This window comes from Culex quinquefasciatus, chromosome 1 (genome assembly GCF_015732765.1).
Source record: "Culex quinquefasciatus strain JHB chromosome 1, VPISU_Cqui_1.0_pri_paternal, whole genome shotgun sequence".
In the NCBI taxonomy this organism is placed as follows: domain Eukaryota; kingdom Metazoa; phylum Arthropoda; class Insecta; order Diptera; family Culicidae; genus Culex; species Culex quinquefasciatus.
This window is the reverse complement of record NC_051861.1, coordinates 87285330-87300723: the sequence shown is the minus strand read 5'-3', so window position 1 is coordinate 87300723 and position 15394 is coordinate 87285330. Positions and strand designations below refer to the sequence as shown.

Below are 15394 nucleotides of genomic sequence, written 5' to 3'. Positions count from 1 at the left end.
TTTTTCCAATTTTATCTCATGTCTCATGACAGTGTTGCCAGGTCATAAAACTATCTAACTAAATGCAAAGTCTTATTTTTTCCCCGTAATTTATTTGGAACCACATTTAAAAAATATACATTCTGACTTAAAGAGAAGTCTTAATTTTTTTAACTGGAAATGGTTCAAATCCATGTTTAAAAATCTATAGAAAAGTTCAGATACAAAATTTGAAGACTTAATATCCCCTAAAAGCGTTTTTGATTCCTCAGAATGACGTGTCAACATATCGACGTCGTCGTGCTATCTTGTCGCACCCGCCATTTTGACGTTCCGAGAAAAACGCGTTCTAATGTTTGACCTTGAATATACAAAAACGAGAGCACGCAATGTAAACAATAACAAACACGTTTTGTTTGGCTCACCATTCTGTGCATTGTCCCAAAGTTTGGTTGAAGTTGGTTACTGGAGTCCCGAGTTATAATTACAAATGTTTACGGTAGTCTAGCTTGTACGTGCGACAAACGCATCCTGACTTTCCAGGCCTGAAATCCCTTTGGCCTTTTGTCGCACTTACATCAATTTTCATGGAGTGAAAAGATAGCACGACAAGATTGAAACTACTTTCATATGTAAAGTGACAAAAATGCACGGAGTTTTTTCGTTTTTCTTTGAATATCTCAGGATTAAAATCGAATTTTGGGGATCTGTAAAGGTCAAAAGGTGAGGCATTGTGAGCTGCACAAAATGGCGTTCTTAACTCAATTTGGCCCAAAATGCACGTACGACAAGTTAGCACGATGGCGACGATATGTTTGTTCTAAAAGCAATGTTATCAAATTTCAAACATCCAACATTGAAAAGTTCCATAAATTTTATCTTAGTCTCAAGTTGGATTGACAGTGTTGCCAGATCATAAAACATTCGGAATAAAAGCAAAGCCTTAATTTTGTTGGCCCGAACTCATTTGGATCCACACCAAACAAATCTCTACAAAAGTTTAATAAATCATTTAAATATCTAGGTCTTGGTATCTCCTGAAAGTGTTGCCAGCATGACACACTTTTTACGACTCAGAATTATCTTTCAATATAATTCCATTGATGTGCAAGATGTTTGCTTTGAAAGACGTTTCTTCAAATTTACAATATCCTTTCAAGGTTCAATAAATTTTACCACAGTTGACAGTGTTGCCAGTATTTCAAACTTGTTGACTCTTTGAAATCAATTTTCTGTTCAATGCTGGTTAAAAGTCCCAAATTTTGGATTTGCGAGAAATTTTTAAATTAAATTTCCAATACTTGACATTGACAGCTTATGTAAATTTCACTTAAGTGCTTATAACTATACAGGTGTTTCAAGACCCGTAAAGACCCAGAAAATTTCGGATGTTCCGGTTATCGGTTCCAGAGCCGGGCCAACTGATAAAAATATCTTTCTTATGAAATGTATAACTAAAGAGTTTGATAGAATAGCCAATTTATTTTCATAAAACGATACAAACGATTTATTATAAGTCATTTTTTTAAATCAATATCAAAACAGCTTTACGAAGGCTCCAATAACTTGCGGTTACAATGTGTACCTCCAACAGCACTTCTCAGAATTCGATTCCCGTTCAAAGCATCAAGTTTTCACCGCAACAGATCATCTCGGCTGCACTTTCCAGTGCAACATGCAATATTCTTTGGAAAGAAAAAAATAAATTAAAACCGCGTCGGTTCGTTTGAACTGCTTTCTCCGCTTTCCACTCTCTTTATCGCTTCCGAAGAACTTCTGTGTTCTTCTTGGCCGCTTTTTTCTTCCCTATAAACCGAGTAGGAAGTTGCGCGATAGTTCCAGGGACTAATAAATCCCAATCTTGGCCGGGCAGATAGCCCAGTTTGTGTGTGTTTACTTATCGCGCAATTTCGATCTATCAAACGGGGGGACGTAACCTGTGGTTAACCCCCCGGTTACCGTTGCAAGAACTGCAATAACTTGGAAATGCAAGTTTCGCCATTTTTGTTTTCCGGAATTCCTTTGAGGAACTTCTTGAGTACAGTAAAAGCTCGATTGTGAGACAACTTGGAATCATACTCAGATTTCTCTCAACTGCGTCAAACAATCGCGGTTCGACTGTGCAGCAAACTATTCGAAAGAACCATAAGGAAGCGCAAAAAAGCGCCAAGGTTTTTCCATTTCCCACCACGGAGACCTTTTATCGGAGCGCTGGAATCGCTCTCCGGCTGCCCGTCAAGAAGTACGACCTCCCCTACCAGAAACTAGACTTGAGGTTAGGAGGTGATAAAACACGGAACCGACCGAGTCACCGTCAGAGTGGCTGAACGTAATTGTGCGCAGGACCTGTGGCCTCGGTTGAAAGAGTCTTTGATGGTGGTTGGGTCGTTTCGCCGAATTTCGTCATATTGTTGAATTGTTGTCTGAAACGAGTAGCTCAAGCACATAAAAATGATAAACTAAATTCAGAAGACTTATCGATTCGGTGAAACGACCTTTTCGATGAAACAACTGTTGTAAAGACCAATAGCAATTAATCTTCAAAGCAAGTCACATTCAGTTGAACGACTTTTCGGTGAATCGGCCTTTCCCCTTTTTCAAAACAACTTCAGAAAGTGCAGTTTGCATGCAATCACATGCAATGTAAAAATGATCAACTGAATTCAGTAGCTCGACCGATTCGTTGAAACAACCTTTTCGGCGAAACGACTTATTCGGCAAAACAACCTTTTCGGTGAAACGACCTTTTTGGTGAAATGACCAATTCAATGTCAATGCAACTGATAGTTAGACCCAATAGCAATCGACTTTCAAATCAAGTCACTTTCGGTTAAACGACTTTTCGGTGAAATGACCTCTCCCTCTTTCGAAACAACTTCAGAAAGTGCAGTTTGCATGCAACGTTGATGGCAAAGTCGGAAAAACTGGTTCAGGTCCGTGCCCTTAAGTTTTTCCCCGATTTCGTTCGCTAGTCGAGGAACGAGAAGCCACAGGAAATGAAAAACAGTTGGAAAACTTAATTTCATTCTGTGACTGGATTACGTCGAACGGATGAGACTTGAGTCGGAGAGATTGACGAGGATGTCACAGAATTGACGTCCGACCGTGGTAGATCTCAATCAGTGCGCGAGTCTGGCAGCACCGCCACCACCGTCTGTGCTGCATTAGGGGGTGATAACAATCTTGGAAATAGCGCTGTTTTGATGTGTGATGTGAAGTGATTCAGAGTGGTGTTAGGATTGTGAGATGAGATATTTTTAAAATAGGAATATTTCACGTATTAATTTTTAACTTTTCTCTCAGAGAAGATGCTCTGAAATCTCTTGCAAGATGAACTTTTGATTTATGCTTCACAGAATTGAAAATCTGGGGGCCCTGTCTAAAGCTTCAAGAATTTTCCTGAATGAATGATAAATATTAGAAAGACATTTTGGAATTCTGGGAACACTGTCAAGGGATATTCCTGAACTTATGTAAATTTTTCTTAAAGTGTATGCAACAAAGTGCTTCCTTGGCAACGACTTGACGGAATTATCTAGGAATATGACTTCAATCTGAACTCAAGAGTATGGCTCACTTTTGGCCTTGTTAGATTCGTTTGGCATTTTTATATTTGGGCAACTAAAATTCAGACTTTATCTTGACATGAATCTAAGTTATTACAATTTTGGTGAAAAATCATAATTTCAAGAAATTAGGAGTTCTTCAATTCAATATTTTTTAAACTGGAATAAGTTGGATTTCATTTATTTTCAACCGTTAGGTTGCGTAAGGTCAACGCTTCTCAAAACGGCGAGTTCTGCCCTGAAAATCAGTGCAGTCATAAAAATAAATAATTGAATTAGCACTTTCCACCCGGGTGGGACTTGTGACACCTTTTTTCCCAACCCTTCGAAGAGGTGACGCTGCACCTCTCCTCGGGTACTCTTTGACCTTACACTTCTCGGGGCCGGGCCCCGCCGGTAATCCATGAATAAATAGTTCCGTCAGTTTGAGTTGACAACAGAAAAAAAAACTCAAAGTGGAACACCGAACGGACGGAAAAAAGCAGTCTATATTGATTTATTTAAAGTGCACAATCAACTTCCCAACTTTGCTGTTTCATATCTTTTCCGTTTTCCTAGCCGCTCGAACTACAGCCTTTGCCCTAAACCCTCCTGAAGCGCCGCTAGTCAAAGGAGGAAGGAAAACTTTCCTTCACGTGTTAACCTCACCTTAGCATTTCCCCCTCCTACCCGCGCTTTACCTCCTTCTATCTATCACATTTTATAATTAATCTACACCGCTCTAGGGAGCAGGAGAAGAGAAATGTGGCATTCTGTGGGGAGACGGCTCTCCATGGCGTGACCGACTAGTTTAGTAGTAGAAATGGGGGAAGGGGGTTAGGGAGAGGTCTTGAGACACACCTACAACCGAACCCCACACTAGAGCAAACAGAAAACGTTAAGGAATTCTTGCGGGCAACTAAACTAAATAGTCCACGAAATAGTCCAAGGTATAGGGGGATGGCGTCGCTATTTTTAGACCACATTTTCCACTTTTTCTCATCGAAACCGACTACTTTATCGACTTAAATTTGCTGGGCGAGATAGGACGCCGTCTATTTTTAGACGATGACTCAGCACTTTTCCACTCTTGCGCTTAAAAAAACCAGGTGGCAGCACGATGTAACGCCACGTCCCTATGTTGGGAACGGGGAAAACTAGGGAAGGCCGAAAATTAAGCTATGTTAAATATAGGTAAGAAAAGATAAAAAAATACTTACCGAGCTTCCGTGGCCGTGAGGTTACGCGTTTCGCCTTGTAAGCGGAAGGTGATGGGTTCGATTCCTGTCTGGCTCGGCAAAGTCAGATCCCTTCAAAGAGTAATTCTACTCACTGGGAATACTGACCGGTAGGGGATGGGTTTCGATTAGCGGCGTGCTGGGTTTCCAATCCAGAGGTCGTGAGTTCGATTCTCGTACCGGGATGATGAAGTTTTATATAAATCAAAGGAAATATATATTTTTCTCGGACAAAACAAAAAGTTCGATTGTTCAACAAGCACAAAAATACAATAAGTGTACAAAATAGTACACTAAATAATGAATGATCTAAAGAAAGCCATTCATCTATCAATTATAATTTATGTCCATGACAAATAAAAATACTCCAGATAAAAGTGCTATAAATGCTGGCAAAACAGAGATCTTAGACTTATTTAAATTTTGAAATCGTTGAGATTTTAACAAACTTTTATTTAATATTTTCATCAGCTCTATCGTGTGAAATTTGAATTAGAATACATGTGAATTTCAAATCACAGATCAATTTTGTAAACTAACTGTTTTTGCCAATCTAAACAGAAATTTGGAAAAGCTGTTCATTTAGTTCATATTGAAACTAATTTTCGATAAAATTTGGTTCATTTTGACAGCTCAGCAATTTTCATGGACTTCGATAAAAGATGCTTATTCATATTTTTCTAAATTTAATCACCTTAAGAGCTAAAGAATGTGGTTTGAGAAAAACTTCTAAACATAGAAACTTTTTTACATAAATTTTGGATTTAAATTACATTTGAAATCGAAAATAACTTTACATAAACACAGTTAAAAATTATGTGAATTTGGAAGGCGCCATTTTGGAAGGTTTAGTATAACCTCAATTATGATATAATTTTACCTCAATTTACACTGAAAAAGTGACACACCAGAAAAGTGGTACAATTTCACAATTTCAGAGATAAAATAACACATATTTTCTGACACAAAAGATGTAATATTACCATGATTTTTTTTTACTGAAAATGATTACCACTTTCAAGTTATCGAAACTTTTTGACTTATAGAAGTCAGGAAAAATTAGGATGACCATAATTTAGATATTTTGCAAAAATCACAATTTTCTAAATTCAATTTGGACAATAAATGTTTGAAATTGATGTTTTCGAAACAAGTAAAATATATATTTTTTTTTTTTTTGCGCGATTGGCATTTTTGCTTTTTTAAGCATTAAACCAGTTTTTTTGAAAAGATTTTATTTTTATGGAAATTGTTCACGAGGGAGGGACGGGGGGTTGAGATTTCCAAAAAAGTGTCCCCGTGGTTTGTGGATGGTCCCTTATTTTTCTCAATAACCACCTATCAATAATGGTCAAGCTTATTCAAAAAATTGAAAAAAAAACGCTGATCGAGCGCAGATTTGGTTTTAAATCAAACAGCAAACATTTAAAAAAATACCACTGCCTAGAAATTTTGCAAAAATACTCCTTACTCTTCCTGTTATTCTCGAGCGACGAAAAGGCCTACTTTCATCATTCAAAAATAACAGAATGGCATACCTTTCAATACCAATGCTGAAAAGTTCTTCTTTTCAGCACTGAAATGGGTGCTGAAAAGTTCAACTTTTCAGCACTAGTATCGAAAAGTAACAATTTGAGTATTTTTTTTATGTTATGAAAGGGGAATTTACTTAACAAATAAATGTTTAGCATGAAATTCCATTCAAAAAGCGTTTTTCAGAATTGCAAAAAATGTAGTAAGCAAAAAATGTTGTTAGCACTCGTCGCAAACCTAGTTGGATAAATGTCCGACTCGTGCTGAAACATTTTTCTTTTTGAAACTTGTTTCATAAAATAGTATGTTGTAAAATTCATAATTTGAGCAAACAATATTTGACATGTGTGACATAGCTTGAAAGATGGCATTTTTGGTTATTAAAACATGTCCAAAAATGAAAAAAAAAAACTATCATTGCGCAATTTGATTTCTGTTTATTTAGGGTTAAACCATTTTTCCTAGAATTCTCCATATCTATAAGTTGTAACTTTTCCGAAAACACCAAGTCGATCAGGACATTTCTTTTAAAGATACAGATTTTGGAGCATTTATATAACATTTTTGTAAGACCGCTCTTCAAATTTGTATGGATACTGATATTGGCACAGGGATGATGAAAAATAGTTAGGTACAGTCATCCTTCAAATTCGGAACAGTTTACAGATCTGCCAATGTTCAACAAATCATAGAAAATTGATAACTGAACATAATGATTAGCTTTTTCCTTCATGTGAAAGCTTTTCTTACGATCTTTCGATTGATGTATAGACCGGCTGTACATTTTTACGTTTTATATCAAGTTTTTGAAGAAAAACTTTGACCCTTGAAATCCACAAATTCGGAACACTTTTTTTTCTTACGATGTAAACAAACTTTTTTTTTCTCTCCAGGAGTACATATTTTTTACAAAAAAAAATTATTCACACTCTGAAACCATTTAAATTCAAGCTTGGTGATGTTTTAAATATGGTCGGATAACTTTTTTTTTGTGAAAATATCAATTAAATTCAGGTGTTCCACAACTGTGGGAGGCACAATAACATCCCACAATTATGGAACCGGCACATACTTTCTACAATCCAATCCTGACCCTTATGGCCGTTCATGAAATATTGAACAAATAAGTTGAGTATCTAAATTCAAAAATAAGTTTCATATCAAATTATAACATTTTAGAACACTTGATTAACAATAAAAATAATGCAGCTAACTTAAAGTGTTATTTTGATTTTGCCTCTGTTTTTTTATATTATTATTCCTAATCATTTCAAATCTATTTTGTTTGAATTTGATTGTTTGCAATTCTAAAATAAGGCCGATGCAAATATTTTTAAAAGTTTTTGTCCCTCGGCTCTGGCCGGAGTCGAGGGGGGGGGGGGGCAAAAAAATAAAAAAAATATAAATATTAAAATAACATGCCATAGTTTCAACATTTGTATGGAAAAAGTGTTTTAAAATGTATTTTACACTAGTTCAGTTGTTTTGCAAAAAAAAGTTTTCAAAAAATGTAAAATTTTACGAAAACAAATTTTTTTGCGAAAAAAAAACTTTAGCGATAGTAGACATCGAAAATTTTCAAAAATTCAAAAGATTTTTATATCAACCCAAACATGCTAAAAATGATTCTAAACGCAGGGGAGTTCATTTTAAATTGATTTTAACTAATTGCACTTAAATTTTTATAAAAATATTGAAGTTTTTTGAAAAAATATTTTTTTGTCCCCTGATTTTTCGGGCCAACATTGAAGGGGGGGGGGGGGACAAAAACTTTAAATAAAATTTGTACCAGCCTAATATGAATTGTAATCATTTTTTTATTAAAAAATGACACCGATAACAAAATTTTCCATTTCGTAGAAAAAGTGAATTATATGAAAAAAGTAATCTTAGATTTTTAGCTACATTCATATTTCTAACAATTTTTAAAGCATTTACCTTAAATTGAAGTTTACAATTCTTTTATAAATAAAATGTATGGTATTTAAGGGTCGAGTTACCGAATTTCCAAAAAAAATAATGTTTTTTTTTCAGAATATCTTCTCATATTAATATTCAGCTTGAAAAAAATAACGATCGATGCAAATATTTTTCAAAGAATAAATAATATCTTGAACAAACTGGGCACAAAAAGATGTGCAAATTACCAAAGAAATTTTAATGTTTTTAAAGTTAAGCCGTTGCAAATATTTTTTGAAGTTTATGTCCCTCGACTCTGGTCAATGTCGAGGGGGCAAAAAATAAGAAAAAGTATAAACATTTGAATTACGAGCTATGGTTTCAACATTTTAATGAAAAAAGTGATGTAAAATGCATTATACACCTGTCCAGTGTTTTGGCATCATTATTATTATTATTATTATTAGTTTTATTAAAGACACTTTACCATTGCAATGGCATTCGTATCGTAGGCATCATTAATTTCCAAAATATCTAAGTATTGACGAAAATTTAAATTTTTCGAAAAATAAACTTTTTGCGGCGTTTGGGACATTGGGAATGGGATTTCAAAAAAATGCAAAACAAGCCCGAACATGCTAAATATGATTAACATTGCAGAAAAATGCATTTTAGATTGTTTTCAGTTGATAAGAGTACACCCAACTGGCAGTCGCATGATTGTGATGCATGGCGGCATGAAAGTATATCAGAATCTGCATGAAATCTGTCCTTATGCATTTTTTGCGATATAGGAGTATGACATTTTTGCCCGTTACCGACAATTATCGACATTGAAAAAACGGAATCGACGTAACACCTTATAATGTGGCCCTCTTAAACCTTGCGGTTTCGTCAACGGATCCACAGGCGTGTATCGTTCTTTTTGCGACAAGACTCCGCCTCCCGGGTCTCCTAAGTGTGAAGGTATGGGCACGGGGAGAGGGCACCGAATACCTATATTTACACTTAGAATTTTTTGCGTCCGCCCCGGGATTCGAACCGGCAACCTCTGGATTGTGAGTCCAGTGCGCGGTCCGATTGATCCACACAGGCAGACAATCGACATTACTGACGGCTTTTTGGTTGTATTTCACAAAAAAAAACACTGGTTGGGGCGACATAAACTTTGAAAAATATTTGCAACGGCCTTAATGACGAAAAAAACTTCGTTCTAATCGACAACAACAATTCAAAACCTTTTGTTTTGCTCTAGCTTTATTTTAATAGAAATAGGTATATGAATTTTATTTGCAACACTTGTTTATAAATTTGTTATATTTCTAGAGTATAACAATTATCATAGTAAACCATAGTAAACATAGTAAACCCAGTAGCTTATTTGAGCTAAGATGTGTAGATTTGTTCTTCTAAACTGATCAAACAATATTTCCGGCCCCAAATTTTAAGAAAATTTTAGGGTTGGAAATTTGACATTTTATCTTACTTTGCCAATGTTTTTTAAAACATAGCGTCGCCCTAGTAACATTTTAGGTTTTAAGTAGGCCATAAAAGCCTATTTAGGCCGTATGAGAGTTGTCAGAACTATGATAAAACCTGTAAGTTTAAAAATGTTACTAGGGCGTGATTCGATTATCCGAAGTCCCATACAAATCTTCGGACTGCATAGCAGAAAATGTGAAAAACAAGCAAAAACTTAAATTGAAAAATCGACTGCAAAAATAGCAAAAATTAAACACGAAAAAAATGAAACAAGAGAACTAAAGTTTTTCGTAGCACAAAAACTGCTCAAAATGAAAACATGAAAAAAAATAACAAGGAAGTAAAAATCTTCAGAATATTTAAAAACCAAAACATAATTAAAAAAAAAAAACCTGTCTTTGATGTGACGATTCAAAATAAAATAGAACCCAACTCATTCACTTTCCCCTAACATAGCACATTGCAGAAAGAAGGTCGAACCTGTTTTAACTTTGCCACCATCAAGAAAGAAAACATTACTTTTTCTTCTTTCCAACAGCCAAGTCGCTCGCCTATGGTGTAGGTGGATGCTAGAGCAAGGCACCACCGGGGGGGGAAGTGAAACAATTCCTCAACTCGGGCGGGGCCCCTTCCTTTTTCTTAAGACCAAAGGGACCAGTTCTTGCACCGAACTAGAAGAGGTTGCATTGAACGCGCAACAGCCTCGACCCGTTGGGGCAAATGTTTTGGTCTGGCTTTTGCATCCAGGAAAATATCCAACCGTACGCCGCACTCTGTGGTAAAAATAGAAAGTAATTGCTACTGCTTCCAGCTGATGTGTGAGGAGTGGTAACGATTTTTCTGATGGGGCAAAAATTGAAAATTTTTGTTCGATAATTATAGTTTAAAGCAATGGAAATTATTGAAAACTTCATAATTTTAAATTATAAACATATTTTGAAAATCTGAGATCTGGCAACTCTGAGTTAAATTGTGAGTACTTATGTGATACTTTCATAACACTGTAAGTCAGATTTCAAGAAGTTTAAATGAATTAAGCTGTGTATTTTTGAACTCTTTTAGTAAGACCTTTTGAAGGAGTCCTGAACATTGCAGATCTGGCAATCCTGTGATGAGTTGATAATGTTACAATTTTTGCAATAGCCACCCAACTGGCAGTCGCATGATTGTGATGCATGGCGGCATGAAAGTATATCAGAATATGCATGAAATCTGTCCTCATTTTTTGCGATATAGGAGTATGACATTTTTGCCCGTTACCGACAATTATCGACATTACCGACGGCTTTTTGGTTGTATTTCACAAAAAAAAAAACACTTAGCAGAACGAGGATTGAACCACCAACTTCTTGGTTATTGATCCGACACGCTACCACCGCGCCATGGACGCTTGATGAAAAGTGAGTGAAAGAGCACCAACATATGCTTCTCTTTGGAGTGTTGCTCGGGGACGGGCCAGCTTTATATGTGTTGGTGAGAACTGCAGATCGCTGAAATTTTTACATGCGGGCAAAAATGATCCACGGGCTTGCTGCAAAAAATGTTATAAAATATGACATTTTCTGCAGCAAATCCAATGTTGCAGATTTTGAGATATATTTTTCCTTTGGGTGATAATAAGGAACATATAATATCAGATAAGTTTTTATTTGAGGGTAATTCTCCGCCAACTCACACAGCAGTTGCCCCGACCCCTCTTCGATTTGCGTGAAACTTTGTCCTAAGGGGTAACTTTTGTCTTAGATCACGAATCCGAGGTCCATTTTTTGATATCTCGTGACGGAGGGGCGGCATTTTGAACATGCGAAAAAGAGGTATTCAATTTGCAGCCTGAAACGGTGATAAGATAAAATTTGCGTCAAAGGCTTATGTAATAGACGCCCGATTTGATGGCGAAACGTATTTTCATCGAAAAACACTAAAAACGTTTCATTTTCCGTTACTCGACTGTAAAATTTTGGAACATGTCATTTGATGGGAAATTTAATCACTAATCTACATTGACCCAGAAGGGTCATTTTATTTAGAACAAAATTTTTAATTTTAAAATTTATTTTATTTTTTAAGAGTAACAATGTTCTACAAAGTTGCAGAACAGACAATAAAAAAATTTGATATATAGACATAAGGGGTTTGCTTATAAACATCACGAGTTATCGCGATTTTACAAAAAAAAAGTTTTGAAAAAGTTGGTCGTCATCGATCATGGCCGTTCATGGTCACTCGCGACAGACACGGACGACGAAACAAAGAGAAACGCAAAAAGAAACTTTTTCAAAACTTTTTTTCGTAAAATCGCGATAACGCGCGATGTTTATAAGCAAACCCCTTATGTCTATATATCAAAATTTTTGTAATTGTCTGCTCTACAACTTTGTAGAACATTGTTACACTCTAAAAAATAACCCTGCAAAGTTAGAAAAAACACGAAAATTTAAAATGAAAAATTTTGTTCTAAATGAAAAAATGGCCTTTCTGGGTCAATGTAGATTCGAAAAGAACATTAAATTTCCCATTAAATGACATGCTCCAAATTTTTTTACAGTCAAGTAACGGAAAATGGGAGAATTTTTAAAACGTTTTTAGTGTTTTTTCGATGAAAAATACGTTTTTTTCGGAATTCTGAGTACGCCATCAAATCGGGCGTCTAATTTTACATAGAAGTCCTTTTGACACCAAATTTCTATCTCATCACCGTTTCAGGCTGCAAATTATTAAAAAACACCTCTTTTTTCGCATGTTCAAAAATGGAAGGGGTCGTACCGCCCCTCCGTCACGAGATATCAAAAAACAGACTTCGGATTCGTGATCAGGGACAAAAGTTACCCTTAAGGACAAAGTTTCACGCAAATCGAAGAGGGGTCAGGGCAACTTTTCCCGATTTCGTGTGAGTTGGTAGAGAATTACCCTTGATAGTTTCAATTCTTCTAAGCTGTTACATTTTAAGGGTTTCCAGTCGTGTGTTCTTGGAAGCCGTTTCCGAATGTTTGTTCGTTATAGTTGCTATCCACTGCTAATGGAAGCCCGCTCGCGCGCGCTAAAACATGTGCTTACTCATCGGTTTCATATATTTAGCTCAGCTGGCCACACGTAATACGACAATGATGATGATTGCTGGTGGGTTGGAGGAACCCACGGCAAGTGGGACGAGGGTTGGCCATTGTTGTACCCAAACCATTACCGCCTCCACGGACCGTCCTCGATGACTTCCTTTCACGGGAACGGTTTTTTTTTCTGCTGTCCCTCTCTACTTTGTTGTGGGCGACAACACCGATGACTGTCAGCATTTTGAGTTGCAAACAGTGCATCTGGCTTCCAAGAATCTTTGTTTAGGTTTGTTTGGAGAGCGTCAGCGAGCCCCCGTTCAAGTCCAAGGTTACTGTAAGAAAGGTTGGGCTGAAAACGTGTTGGTTTAGTATTAGTAAGCAAAAAAGTGTCAACATTTGCGATGCTTCAAGTGATGACGTCACAACGTTCTCGTTCCTTATAGATAGTACACGGAATTGAACAAAAAATTGAATAATTTTAAAATAAACGGTGATTTTCGTGATAAACTGGGTTAAAAGAATAACAAGCAGGTACATACAGATGTTGAAAACAATAAATGAGGATTTTTTTATTACAGCAATGTATATAAATTGATTTAATGTTGACTGCACTGAGAGTACAACTTATGTCGCTTGTCGACTTGTTTGAAATGAGGAATAGGTAGGAAAAGCCGTCAATTGGGGCGAATCGAGACAGCACTTAATAGCTTGAAATCAAAGCCCGGAGTCGGGATCGACCACGAGACCGCCCTTCAGCGTCACCTTCGACGAGACGGATTTGGTGTAGATGTTTTTTTTTTCGATTTGGATTTAACTTCGTCCTGCGGGATTCGGCTATGCAGATCAGAGCCCCAATTGCAGATGGACTTGCTCGTGATGCTTGAAATCACGCCACCGGCCTTGGCATCCTCGATATAATCTTCCGGCACGACCTGGATCTACATATCTTTGGTCTCCTGCCGGTCGATGGCCGCGATCGTGTTGGTGATTTTGAGGGCCACTTTGCCGTTCGGCTTGAGGATCTTGACCCGTAGTTGATCTTTAGGGGTTTCCTTCTTGCCAAGAAAGACGAACTGCAGAGTGGGGGGTTCTCGCGCTTGATCTTTGGATCAGCCAGCACTTCCTCATTCTTTACCTTCTTCATCGTGGTGCTCAGAATTGGAGGGACGTACTTGATGACTCGATCGCTCACCTCCAATTTGTACTTGGCCAAAAAGGAAAACTGCAGCTTGACCTCGTCTGGAATTATGGCCGACATGCGCACCGGTTTGGCCTCCACGGTACTTGATGTACTCGGTGAGGTCACCCTCACAAATGTAGGCCGACTTTTGAAGCACGTACTGGCTACTGCACTTGCCTGCTACTTACATGCCCAGCTCGCAGGCCACCTCGTCGAACACTTCGTCCCGTTTGGCCGTTATTTCCAGAGGCTGGTAGTGTTGAACGTCCGACGCGTCAGAACACCAGCATTTCCGGCGGAACATTTGAACGACATGTGCTACACCAGTTCCGTTTCTGCGGTCAGTTGAGTCCAAGTACGATCTCCCTCGTACGACTGCTGGTGACAATCCTGCTTTGCATTCCACCGCACCGGAAGTCTATGATTTGCTTTGGCCAGCGTAAGCGGATCTTCCAAGTTGACTCGGGTTCTTTTCCATCGCGGAGCACTATAATCATCGCTTCTAATCACCTCCTCCATGCCTTCTTCAACTTCATCCTTGTCATCGCTGCCACCACGTCCTCCCACTCGAACCCAACCTACACCGGTCCTTTTTGACCTCTCAAAAACACCGTCTCCTGGCAAGTAACCACTTCCGCCGCCAACATCCTCCTCCTGCTGCGGTTCCAGCAACTTCGTGCCGGACCAAACCCGAAAAACTTGTATTGGACTATCGGCACAGGTCCCGGAACTCGTCAATAAGGTGAACCGTATGCCCCGTCATGAGTGGATGATGCTGGATTTGGAGGAAGGATTGAATTAAAATATGCCCTGATAAGATAATCATCTTGAAATTACCTTCAATTACTCAAAACCAACTAATTATCCCCCTTCTGCCGCTGAACTTAAAAGAAAAACAAACTTTGTGACGTTACTGGGTTCGTCGGCAACTGTGCACGGAGGTAAAAAATTTCGAAAATTGAATTTTCATGCGAAAACTGTCATTTTATTTTTCTCTGCGTGTTCGCACCAATACAGCCTTGCAAACACAGCCCAACCTGTCTTACAGTAACCTTGGTTCAAGTCACCTGGTGGTTACGGGGAGAACTGTGAAGTTTTTGAAGCAATCAAGACTTTAAAGTCAGTTTTCAAAAATAATTCTTGCTTGGTTTGTGTCTTTGCAATGTTAAATTAACTCATTGGTGGGTGTCTCTGCTAAAAGACATTGTCAAGGACAAGTTTGAAAACAATAACTTTTAAAACCCCCGTTTGACTCTATGCTCAAATCGATAATTCAGAACACATAAAGTTACCGAATCGAATCGATTCATCTCTTCGGCTCAAATTCCTCGCTCGCGATGACGTCCCTCTCTCCTTAATTGCTCATTTCTTGCTCCCGGTCACGTGCAACCCTGGCCGTGCCCAGTCATACCGCGAACGTTACATAAATCGTGCCGATTACGAGCGACCAAAGCTGCCGAAAGCCGAGGGGGGAGGTTCTTTATTTGCACC

The 15394-nt window shown here is 37.8% G+C and overlaps 2 protein-coding genes and 1 long non-coding RNA gene across 4 annotated transcripts in view; 1 reads left to right on the top strand and 2 right to left on the bottom strand.

Annotated features, from left to right (window-relative positions):
• Nucleotides 1-15394, top strand: part of LOC6045948 (chaoptin) — a 202420-nt gene that overhangs the window by 75250 nt on the left and 111776 nt on the right. The gene's annotated exons all lie outside the window — the stretch shown is intronic.
• The window catches only part of LOC119765576, a 37368-nt gene that overhangs the window by 2585 nt on the left and 19389 nt on the right, over nt 1-15394 (bottom strand). The window lies entirely within an intron of this gene.
• Nucleotides 13337-14831, bottom strand: LOC6045955. Its single transcript, XM_038249731.1, has 2 exons — nt 14741-14831; nt 13337-14678 (listed from the first exon to the last, which is right to left on the bottom strand). The coding sequence occupies exon 2, from the start codon at nt 13979-13981 to the stop codon at nt 13610-13612; it is 372 nt and encodes a 123-aa protein (XP_038105659.1). The 5' UTR covers nt 13982-14678; nt 14741-14831; the 3' UTR covers nt 13337-13609.